The sequence below is a fragment of the Phyllobates terribilis genome, unplaced genomic scaffold, assembly GCF_046119375.1.
Source record: "Phyllobates terribilis strain yellow unplaced genomic scaffold, ASM4611937v1 Scaffold_9__5_contigs__length_417890890, whole genome shotgun sequence".
NCBI classification, from domain to species: domain Eukaryota; kingdom Metazoa; phylum Chordata; class Amphibia; order Anura; family Dendrobatidae; genus Phyllobates; species Phyllobates terribilis.
In genome coordinates this window covers 57730532-57742937 of record NW_027362769.1, presented here as the reverse complement: position 1 = coordinate 57742937, position 12406 = coordinate 57730532, and the positions used below count along the sequence as shown (strand labels likewise).

The window sequence follows — 12406 nt, the reverse complement described above, 5'->3', positions numbered from 1 at the left end:
CATATGCTAACCTATCAGGCGTCCAGTCAGTTTGTATTTCATACAGAAAAACGACTTGGTGGTGGCAGCGAGTAGTTTGGGGTTATCGTGGATATAGTGGGGTTCGTACGGGAGGTATATACACATATTCCATGTGTTGGAATCCGGAGGTGTATATACCATATGCTCAATATTAGTTTCCCGATAACTGGCCTATTAGTGCAAACAGCCTGCGGCCTCCTCTGTTAATCATCGGCCAATCGTGTAATTGTCCGGACAATAGGGGGCAGGGTAGAGCTGTTCACTCCAAAGATCACGGCGTGGGTGGTTCAGCGTCGACCCCACTGGCTGCGATCTTTGACAGTAACAAACTGAGGCGTCCACTTTTTTGTGTTTCCTCCTCCAAAAATTTGGAGCTAAAACAACATTTTCGTGACAAAAATGAAAATTTTCAATATGACGACCTAATGTTATCAAATTCTATGTAGTACCTGTAAGTTCAAAATGCTTACTATACCCTGGATAAAATCCTTGTGGAATGTAGTTTCCAAAATGGAGTCAGTTGTTGGGGTTTTCTGCTGTTTAAACACCTTAGTGGCCCTGCAAATGCGACATGGCACATATGATAGTCCTCTATATAAATATAATCCCCTCTTGCAATAGAACATATTCACCGCTCACAGATGTGGCTTCGTCAGGATGCAAGGACCTCCTGATGAAGTTGCATCTGTGAGCTGTGAAACGCGCGTCGAAGCATTTGCACACTCTTCCCCCTGGTTTCTGTGGTCCAGAAGCATGAATACAGGTATTTAACCAGTCCATTGCAGCCTTGCATTATAAGGTTTGCAGTATGAGCATTATATGTGTATGCTGGGACCATACAAGCTGTAGGAACTGTGATGGTCAATTCTTTATAATAAGTATGGGCTATTGATATTATTCTAGTCATATACTGTCACATTCATATACCTTGATTTACTGTGAATACCATATGTTGAGCCATAATCTATATATGTGTAAACATTGTATAATCAATATATGGTCTTTCTTATGATATATATCCTTTCTGATGTGATTGTACATATAGGTGACGTCAGGATAATCGACGGTAATATTATATTGGGGCAGTGAGTGTCTATCTTCTTGTTTCTGTTTACAAATTGTATACCATATAGATACACTTTGATTGTTAATTAATTATTAGTTAATAAACTTTTGAAATATTTGCATCCCATATCTTGTATTTGTACTCGATAGGTTTTTTAAATGCGACATGGTGCCCTCAATCTATTTCAGACAAATTTGTGTTTCTTTACAGTTTGAGCAGTCAGACTGAGGAATGCCCGACCACAAGAGGTAGTAATGGCCGACACTATAACAGCTATTAAAAAAGAGCTGAAGTACACATAACATCGTGGGTTATAGATAATTTAGTGCCAAAATGTATAATTTGTGAAGAAAGGTTGAACTTGATGGACCTAGGTGTTTTTTCAACTTATGTAACTATGTAAGACTCCACAACTGAATACTGGACAAAGAACACACAAAAATCTGAAAACAAACAGACAAGAAAAAAAGAAAATGTTTCAGTATCTTGTTTATTTTGTAAACAAAAACTTTGGAAACATTCCCTATTAAAGGGGCGCGTTCTGGTGGAAGACGACCCCTAGATGGATCCAAGGACAGAATTCGGGTTACAATTTAACTACCATGAAACTCACCTCGTTCAGAATGCTTTCTAAAGTTGGAGGTGTGTCAACTTGGGGGATATCAAATTCCTTGTCATCAATCTAATGGAAAAAGGCATAACATTAAAAAAGTAGTCTAAAAAAATAATGCTTCAAACTGTACTTTGTAAGTGTTAGGCCCCGACCCCACTATCAGTATTTGGTCAGTATTTTTTCTCAGGAGTGGGAGCAAAAACCAGAATTGGTGACTTGTTTCTATTATACCTTTTTTCTGATTTTTCCACTCCTGGTTTTGGCTCCCACTCCTGAGAAAAAGTACTAACCGAATACTGACCAAATATTGATAGTGGGACCGTGGCCTTTCATGGATTTTCTGAGAATAAATTGATGGGACCCCACTGCTGTATTCTGCCCTCCCCATCGGGCCCATACATGTTCAAAATGTATGAAGGCGGAGGCAGTGATGCCAGCGCTGATTGAGCACCGAGCACCACGTGTCATTCCCCCGCACCAGAGTCCTGGGCCGCGAGTGCTGACACCGCTGGAACGGCGCCGGCACGGGATGTGAGTATAGGCTTTTTTTATTTTATCGGGCTGAAAATTTTGATCAAAAAGAGAGTAGTGGATAACCCCTTTAAAACAGAAGAGGCTTCAGCAAACTGGCGTTTTTTTTCTGAAGCATCTTTTGTGTCTATTTTTCACTCGTCTCCTGAGCCTTTTTATAATGCTTTTGGCCACCGGCGGTTTTGTGGAGGGTTTTCTCATGGCTTTTGTGGCATCTTTTTTTAATGTAATTTTTTTTCACTCCATTGAATAATGAAGAAACCGCCAGTGTATTTTTAAGTAAAAGCAATGGCAAAACGCTCCAAAAAATGTTCGGGTGTCTTTTCAGCTTTCCCATTGACTTGCATTGTAAAGTACAGAGCGTCTTCTGAGCGAAAAATGACAGAAGAATGGACAGGTCACGTCTTTAACCGCTTGGCGTTTTTAGAAACCTGAAGCAGTTAAAAGATGTGCAAAAGACTGAGCATGTGCACAGAGAGTAGATTTTACATAGAAACACATAAGCTCAATCTTTTGATTGTCTTCTGATAGTTTTTCAAGCAGGTTCTGCGGCGGAATCTGCATAAAAAAGTTGTCATGTGAACACAACCTAGAAGGGTTTTAACGTTTTAGAAAACCTCTCTCCCCTGGCTACAATTTGTTTAAACAAAAAAAATGTACTGTCCTCACCCTCCCCAGGTCAACTGAAAAGTCTCCTCTGCTCCCGGTGTCCTTTATTGTCTGCAGTGCTGATGTCATGCTACTAGCGCTGCAGCCAATCAGTGATCTCAGCGGCTCTGAGCAACTTGTGCCGCCAACATTGGCCGAGCTATAACAGAGAACCTGGAGCAGCGGCGGAGACACAGTGCTGCCCTGGGAGTGTGAGGAAAGCACTGTTTTGTTTGTTTTAAACAAGCTGTAGTAAGGCTAAATGGGCTCCGGAAGCAGGAAAACCCCTTTAATATCTTTGATTTTAGTCACATAAAACACCATTAAATATGTTTTGTTTTTATACTGAATGATACGTCTACTATAAACTGAGGCTTAAATATATGCACCTAGCTTAGTCTATGCATTAAGCCATGCACCTAGTATAATATTTACCAGCTCCTGCTTTAATTCCAGGTCCTTATCCACATCCAGGTAGCCAACACGAGTCAGGGATTTATTGAGCTCATCTTCTACACTTCCAGACAATCCAGCGGCTTCTGCAATAAGTCTCCCCGAATCCCATCCCTTGGAACTGAGATCTTCATCCCCAGGCTCTGACTCCACTGGAAAAATGACAAAACAAGAAAGTTTTGGCTTAAAGTTTAAATGGACTGTATGCAATTAGAGAATATGGCTGCTTTCTTCCAGAATCACCGCCACTTGTGTCCACGGGTTGTATCTAGTATTCCAGACCAGCGCCAATAAAGTGGAAAAAGCTGAAATTAATGAAGACATTTTTGATGGTATAAAATAATTTCTTGCAAAAAGTGAGGTAATGCCGAAGTGTTAGTAGTTGCACTTTTTTATCAAATGCCAATTTAATTCGGATTTTTTTTCTAACTAATAGAAATGCCGTCGCTTTAGCCACTTTGGTAAATTATATTTAGTGATATTCTCACACCTAGTAGATTTATTATGTGCATTAAACACTTTTTCTGGTGAATTCGACAAAAGAAGCATGGCCACAAAGAATTGGAGTCCCAGCTTAAAATGTGACACATGCAAAAATGTAGGCACAATGAAAGCCAACAGGTAGAGTTTGATAAAAGTGCCTGAAAATGGGCCAAATTTATTTATTTATTTATTTTCATCAGTGTTTCGGAACAGAATTTCATCAGTATTTGTAAAGTTTTTACCAGCAGTGTGTAATCGTTTTTTGATTTTGGTTTTTGCATACAAGAAGTTTTATCAAGCTTTTCCTATGAAACATGAATATTAAAGGGGTATTCCCATCTCCAAGATCCTATCCCAATATGTAGTAGGTGTAATTATATTAGCAAATACCTCCAATTACGAATTTAGTATAGTTCTTCTGATTCGCTATGTCGCTTATCCCATGTGCAGAGCAATGCAGTAGCTTAGGTATCCATAGTTACGACCACTAAGAGCTGTCTAACTAACTGTCACTATATGAGTGGTTGTAACCATGGATACCTAAGCTACTTCAGTGCCCTGCACATGGGGTAAGTGACATATCAGAAGAACTATACTACGTTTCTAACTGGAGGCATTTGCTAATATTATTATTACACCTACTACATATCAGGATAGGATCTTGGAGATGGGAATACCCCTTTAAACTGTACATAAATGACAGTGCGTGCTGTCTGATCTTTTTCATTGACCCACAGGCAAATGGGCAAGTTTGATCCAAGACTGAGATAAAAATCAGAAACATATCCAGATTTTGGTGCTGAGCACATTAATGACCAGGCCAATTTTTACAATTCTGACCACTGTCACTTTATGAGGTAATTACTCTGGAACGCTTCAATGGATCCCTCTGATTCTGAGACTGTTTTTTTTGTGACATATTGTACTTCATGATTGTGGTAAAATTTCTTCGATTTGACTTGCGCTTATTTGTGAAAAAAAAACGGAAATTTAGCGAAAATTTAGCAATTTTCAAAACTTGAATTTTTATGCCCTTAAATCAGAGCGATATGTCACACAAAATAGTTAATAAATAACATTTCCCACATGTCTACTTTACATCAGCACAATTTTGGAACCAATTTTTTTTTTTGTTAGGGAGCTATAAGGGTTAAAAGTTGACCAGCGATTTCTCATTTTTACAACAAAATTTGCAAAACCATTTTTTTAGGGACATCACATTTGAAGTGACTTTGAGAGGCCTTTATGACAGAAAATACCCAAAAGTGACACCACTCTAAAAACTGCACCCCTCAAGGTGCTCAAAACCACATTCAAGAACTTTATTACCCCTTCAGGTGCTTCACAGGAATTTTTGGAATGGGGAAGAAAAAAATGAAGATTTAACTTTTTTCACAAAAATGTTACTTTAGACCCAAATTTTTTTATTTTTGCAGGGGTAACAGGAAAAAATGAACCCCAACATTTGCTGCAATTTCTCCTGAGCACGCAGATACCCCATACGTGGAGAAAAAACACTGTTTGGGCGCACGGCAGGGCTCAGAAGGGAAGGAGCGCCATTTGAATTTTTGAATTTAGAATTTGCTTATAACTTGGAGCCGTGAAAATAAAAATTTCACATTTTTCCCACAAAAATGTTTTTCAGCCCCCAGTTTTGCATTTTCATAAGGGTAACAGGAGAAATTGCGCCATGAAATTTCTTGTGCAATCTCTCCTGAGTAACCCGATACCCCATATGTGGGGGAAAACCACTGTTTGGGTGCGCAGCAGGATTCGGAAGGGAAGGAGCACCATTTGACTTTTTGAATGTAAAATTTGCTTGAATAATTAGCGGATGTGCCCCTGATGTGCCTAAAAGTGGAAAACCCCCACAAGTGACACCATTTTGGAAACTAGTCCCCTCAGGGAACTTATCTAGATGAGTGGTGAGCACCCTGAACCCCCAGGTGCTTCACAGAAGTTTATAACATGAAGCCGTGAAAATAAAAAAATTTAACTTTTTCCACAAAAGTGATCTTTTAGTCCCAAATTTTTTATTTTCACAAGGGTAAGAGGAGAAAATTGAACCTAAAAACTGTTGTGCAATTTCTCCTGAGTACGCCAACACCCCATTTGTGGGGAAAATACAATGTTTGGGAGCACGTCAGGGTTCAGAAGGGAAGGAGCACTGTGTGACTTTTTGAATGCAAAATTGGCTGGAATCAATAGCGGACGACATGTCGCATTTCGGGAGCCACTAATGTGCCTAAATAGTGGAAACCCCCCACAATTAACTCCATTTTGGAAACTAGACCCCTCAAGGATTTTATCAAGGGGTATAGTGTACATTTTAAACCCAGAGGTATGACAGAATTTGATAACATTAGGTCATCATATTTAATAAGTTGTCATTAGTCTTGAGCGCAAGTGCTCGCTACTTGAGTTTGCATCGGGTACTCGGGTATGCACCAAGTATCACGGGTGCTCGAGTGACATACTCAAGTCCCTGCCCCGCATGTTTCACGGTTGTTAGACACCCAAAAAAAAGCATGCGGGGATTGCTCATGCATGGCAGGCGATCGCAGCAACGTTTTTTTGGGCCGCGAAGCATATGGGGCAGAGACTCAAGCATCTCACTCGAACACCCGCGATACTCAGTGTATACCCGAGCACCTGATGCAAACTCAAGTAGCAAGCACTTGCGCTCAACACTGGTCGCCATATTGTCATCATTTTTTTTCTTTACTTTTGAAAAAATCCCAACCCTAATACAATCCTAACTCCATCCCCAACCCTAACCCCAACCCTAATACAACCCTAACCCTAGAGTTTATTTTTTACGCTGTTCCTCGTGCGGTATAAGTGATGAGATTACTTTATTCTTCCGGTCGGTGCGATTACAGCGATGCCAGATTCATATTGGGTTTTTATGATTGACAGCTGTCACCCACTAAAAGACGCTTTTTTTTGCAGACTAGTTTTTGCATCACCATATTTTGAGAGCTATAATTTTTCCATTTTTCGCCGACAGAGTCATGTGACGTCTTGTTTTTTGAGGGACAAGTTGACGTTTTTATTGGTACCATTTTCGGGCACAGGACATTTTTTGATCTTTGTATTCCGATTTTTGGGAGGCAGAATAAACAAAAAACAGCAATTCTGGAATTGTTTTTATGGGTTTTTTTTTATGCTGCTCTGCGTGTGGCAAAATTGATAAAGCTGCTTTATTCTTCGGGTCAGTACGTTAACAGCGGTACCGCATTTATATTGTTTTTTTAGGTTTTGGCGCTTTTACATAATAAAAACTATTTTACTTAGAAAAACAGAGTAATTACACATGCAGCATTTTTTGTAAAAAAGTATAAATCCATTTATTTTACATATATGCTGACAAACAATTAAAAACAACAGTTATTTTACAGACAGTGAGCCGTAGTAGATGATGAACTGATCAATTGGGGTGGTTTGCAGGTTTACAAGTGTGTATCCTGAGTGGCATTAACATCAATCAAATCACATTGCAGTAAAAATATTTTTTTTGTATCGTTTTATTGTGAAAGCTATTTCTTTTTTATTTTTCGGTTGTTGGAGCAGTATGGCGGCTTGATTTTTGCGGGCCAAGATGACGTTTTCAGTGGTACCATTTTTATTTACATTCGTCTTTTTGATCGAATGTTATTCCATTTTTTGTTTGGCGGTATGATGACAAAGCATTGTTTTTTGCTTTTTTTTTTTTTTTTACCGTGTCCACTAAAGGGGTTAACTAGTGGGACAGTTTTATCGGTCAGGTCATTCTGGACGCAGCTATACCAATTATGTGGACTTTTATTGTTTTTTTTTTTTTTACATAATAAATAAATATTATGGGTTCAATATATTTTTATTTTTTGGGGATGATTTTTTTTTCTTTATATTTTTACAATTTTTTAAATTTTTTTTTTTCACTTTCCAACTTTTTTTTTTACTCTTACACATTGTCCCACTATGGAACTTTCACTTTTTGCAGCCTAATCGGCTGCATGGCATAGAGAGCAGCAGCTCCCTTTGCCATGCAGCCTGTCAGCGCTGAACACAGGGGAGACATTACTTTGGTCATGCACTGCGCATGACCAAAGTAACGTCCTGCCTCTTGATGACCCGGATGTTGTCATGACGACATCTGTAAGCCGCCGCAGACATCGCTGGACACCGGCAGCAGAGGTGAGTTTATCGATCACCTCCCCCCTTGCCATCGCAATGCTGCGATCGACTTCGATCGCAGCATTGCGGGGGTTAATGTGCAGGAAGGGGTGCGGGACCGATCCCTGCACATAGCACCGGGTGTCAGCTGTGACAATCAGCTGACACCCGGGGGCGATCGCACCTCTTGTGTGGGGTGCGATTGCCGCACACGTAATAGTACGTAGCCTCGTCGGAAAGGGGTTAAAGGCGTTGTCCTATCAAAGACATTGGTTACACATTGCTAGCATATGCCAAAAATGTTTGATTAGCAAGGATTATGTCACTGAGACTCAGATGATCACCAAAATAAACTAGAGCAGCATACCCCTGACGAAGATATGGGAGAAACGCGCGTTGGTGCAGCGAGACTATGCAGCGTAACTGGAGATCTAATCCAATAGCAGGTAATTCTTTAATCTAATGACTAGATCTCACAACCTGTACACTGAGCACATCTTAGGAGACGTACTATATTATTAGGAAGGCTCTTCTGCCACCCAGTGGAAGTAGTGGGTACCTTGATAGACTTTTTTGCACAAAAGCACTTTTTACTGCACTGCACTTTGGATGATTTTATCATTGTAGTTGGATGATCCTGGGTGACATCAATCTGTTGGGACCTAAATTATGGGACTGTAATTTTTTGATCTATGGCTGTATTTATGTCTTGCATTTATGGTATGCACTTTTTTTGTATGTGTTATTATTTTAATTTTATTCAATAAAGATTATATTTTTGGGCAAAATACTCTGACTTCCTCTAAACTTAATGGTTGGTGGAACTGGATAGTATATTTAGTTTGCGGAGTATCCTTTACAGTGATGTTTTCCATTTGGGAATAGTATTGTAATTTATTAAACTTCGGACCATTTACACTGGCCAATAATCCATCAGATTCTAAAGCTAATGACCCACCGTTCACGATAAGTGAGTAATGTGGTTGGCTGACAAGTTCTTCTGTCTCCACATAAGGCGAATGGAGGTGTAAGCTGACTGAGAAGGTGCTGTGAGATTTTTTTTCCCTACATCCGCATCCAAGATGAAGAGCAGACAGGACCAGCGCAGACTCAGCGTCTGTAGACTTGAATGTAGAACCACAGCGTCAGTACAATTCAAGACTTGATTTACTTTAACCCGGATAGAGAAATAATACTTGTCGGTACAATACTGTAACTTTCCCTAAAGACGGTTGCTGCTGGTGAAAAAACGATAACTTCATAAACCCAGCACAAGTGGTCCCGGTCTCACAGTAACTAGGGCTATTAAATAGCTGCCAAGAGCAAGTGACCCACCAACTGCCGTGTGAAGCCTCGCCCAGTTTGAACCAACTTAATTGGAATGAACAAGAGTGAGAGATAAACAAATACTGGCCAGCAGATGGTGACGTAGAAAGATAATACATTTAGCAGGTAACAAACAAATGCAGAATTTATTTCCTAAGATATACAAACCAAACAGCTGAATAATAATTATATTTGGGGGACCAGTATACAGTGGGGGAAATAAGTGTTTGATACCTTGTTGTTTTTGTATGTTTGCTCTCTGACAAAGACAGTCAGTGAGCAAACATACAATAATAAGTTTATAATTTTAAGGGTAGGTTAATTTTAACATTGAGAATATCCCAAAAGAAAATCAAGAAAATCACATTGTATAAATTAGAAAAATGTTTTTGCATTTTGCAGTGAGAAATAAGTATTTGATCCCCTACAAACCATTATGAGTTCTGGCTCCTACAGACCAATTAGACGATCCTAATCAACTCGTTACCTGCATTAAAGACAGCTGTCTTACATAGTCACCTGTAGAAAAGACTCCTGTCCACAGACTCAATTAATCAGTCAGACTCTAACCTCTACAACATGGGCAAGACCAAAGAGCTTTCTAAGGATGTCAGGGACAAGATCATAGACCTGCACAAAGCTGGAATGGGCTACAAAACCATAAGACGCTGGGTGAGAAGGATATAACTGTTGGTGCAATGGTAAGAAAATGGAAGAAATATAAAATGACTGTCAAACAACATCGATCTGGGGCACCATGCAAAAGGCGAGAAGGCGAGAGATCAGCCTAAAACTACACGGGGGGAACTTGTTAATGATCTCAAGGCAGCTGGGACCACAGTCACCAAGAAAACCATTGGTAACACAATCCTGCAGTGCTCGCAAGGTCCCCCTGCTCAAGAAGGCACATGTGCAGGCCCGTCCGATGTTTGCCAATGAACAACTGGATGATTCTGTGAGTTATTGGGAGAAGTGCTATGGTCAGATGAGACAAAAATTGAGCTCTTTGGCATTAACTCAACTCGTCGTGTTTGGAGGAAGAAGAAGGATGAGTACAACCCTAAGAACATCGTTCCAACCATGAAGCATGGTGGTGGAAACATTATACTTTGGGGGTGCTTTTCTGCAAATGGGACATGACGACTGCACCGTACTGAAGGGAAGATGGATGGGGTCATGTATAGTGAGATTTTGGCTAACACCCTCCTTCCCTCAGTAAGAGCATTAAAGATGAGTTGTGGCTGGGTCTTCCAGCAAGACAATGACCCAAAACATACAGCCAAGGCAACAAAGGAGTGGCTCAAAAAGAAGCACATTAAGGTCATGGAGTGGCCTAGCCAGTCTCCAGACCTTAATCCCATAGAACACTTATGGAGGGAGTTGAAGCTGCCAAGCGACAGCCTCAAAATCTTAATGATTTAGAGATGATCTGCAAAGAGGAGTGGACCAAAATTCCTCCTGACATGTGTGCAACCCTCATCATCAACTACAAAAAAACGTCAGACTGCTGTGCTTGTCAACAAGGGTTTTGCCACCAAGTATTAAGTGTTGTTTGCCAGAGGAATCAAATACTTATTTCTCACTGCAAAATGCAAAAAAAATTATCTAATTTATACAATGTGATTTTCTTGATTTTTTTGGGGGGGTCTAATCTATATCTCAATGTTAAAATTAACCTACCCTTAAAATTATAGACTGTTCATGTCTTTGTCAGTGGGCAAACTTACAAAAATAAATAATTATTCCCCCCACTGTACAAGTGCTTCCCCAACAGAGTAAGATGAAGGCTTGAGTAAAGCTAGCCATATACACTGTAACGGGTCTGGGAGGCGGAACCTCTGGGCTACTATACAAGGGAGCGGTTCTTGTAAGGGAGCGGGTGGCGACCAGGCAGGCAGTCACAGCAGGTGACCGGGACAGTCTCTGGGTGTACGGGCAGGAGGTCACGGCAAGTGATCAGGGCAGTCTCTGGAAGAACGGGCTGGAGGTCACGGCAAGTGACCGGGGCAGTCTCTAGGTAAGGGGTAGGTACGACCTGTGATGGCTGAACCTCCAGGTAGGCTAGCAAGGCAGATGGAGGATGTGTGCTCCCAGGTGAGCAAGCGAGAGTCTCTGGAATAGCAGGTGGTAACAGCACGTGACGGCGGAGCCTCCAGGTAGGCAAGCAGGCAGGTAGCGGAGAAGCGCTCCCAGGTGAGCGGGCAAGAGTCTGGAATAGCTGGTGGTCACAGCACGTGACAGCGGAGCCTCCGGGCAGGCAAGCAGGCAGGTAGCGGAGAAGCGCTCCCAGGTGAGCGGGCAAGCTGGTCCATAGACAGACTGACCGGAGTTGTAAGGCAGACCGTCGGACCTCAGGCAAGCAGGCAGGTAGCTGATGTGCGCTCCCAGGTGAGCGGGCAAGTTGGTCCTTAGACAGACTGACCGGAGTTGTAAGGCAGACCGTCGGACCTCAGGCAGGCAGGCAGGTAACAGGAAATCAGGCAGGATTAGGACAGCAAGCTGGCAGGAATCTGGCAGGTAACTGGCAACGGGACCTGAGGGCTGAAGCAGAGTAGAACGGTGCAACAACATTGCTCGGGCACCTCCATTTTGGAGGAGGTGCCTTATATATGGTAAAGTCCTCCGGCCATTGGCCGGGGACTCCTTAGGACGGCGCGCGCGGCCCCTTTAAGAGGGAGGGCGCGCGCGCGCGCCCTAAGCACAGTGGCCGGGAAGGAGCGCGCGCTGCCAGCAGAGCGGGAGAGGGACGCCGGGCACGGAGCAGAGCGGTGAGGGGAACAGCGTCCCTGCCTAGCAGAGGGCAGGGACGCCGGCACTACAGTACCCCCCCCCTTTAGGCCCCCCCTTTTTTAGGCCAGATAGAAATTTAGCTAGGATGAGAGGGGCATGGATGTTCTCCCGGGGCTCCCACGTTCTCTCCTCAGGACCAAACCCCTTCCAATCTACCAGAAAAAAGGTCTTTCCTCTTACCCTTTTGGTGGCAAGAATGTTCTCTACCTCAAACTCATCCTCAGCAGAAACTGGAGCAGGAGGCGTACCTGTAGACTTGGAAAAAGAGTTAAGCACCACGGGTTTGAGGAGAGATACATGGAAGGAGTTAGGGATCC

The 12406-nt window shown here is 42.0% G+C and overlaps 1 protein-coding gene across 1 annotated transcript in view; it reads right to left on the bottom strand.

The window, feature by feature from the left end:
• Positions 1–12406, bottom strand: part of VPS8 (VPS8 subunit of CORVET complex) — a 170889-nt gene that overhangs the window by 143637 nt on the left and 14846 nt on the right. The window contains exons 2-3 of the mRNA XM_073646517.1: positions 3315–3484; positions 1701–1769 (exon numbers count right to left, since the gene is read on the bottom strand). Of these exons, the coding sequence (XP_073502618.1) occupies positions 1701–1769; positions 3315–3484 (239 nt within the window). The remainder of the gene's footprint in view (positions 1–1700; positions 1770–3314; positions 3485–12406) is intronic.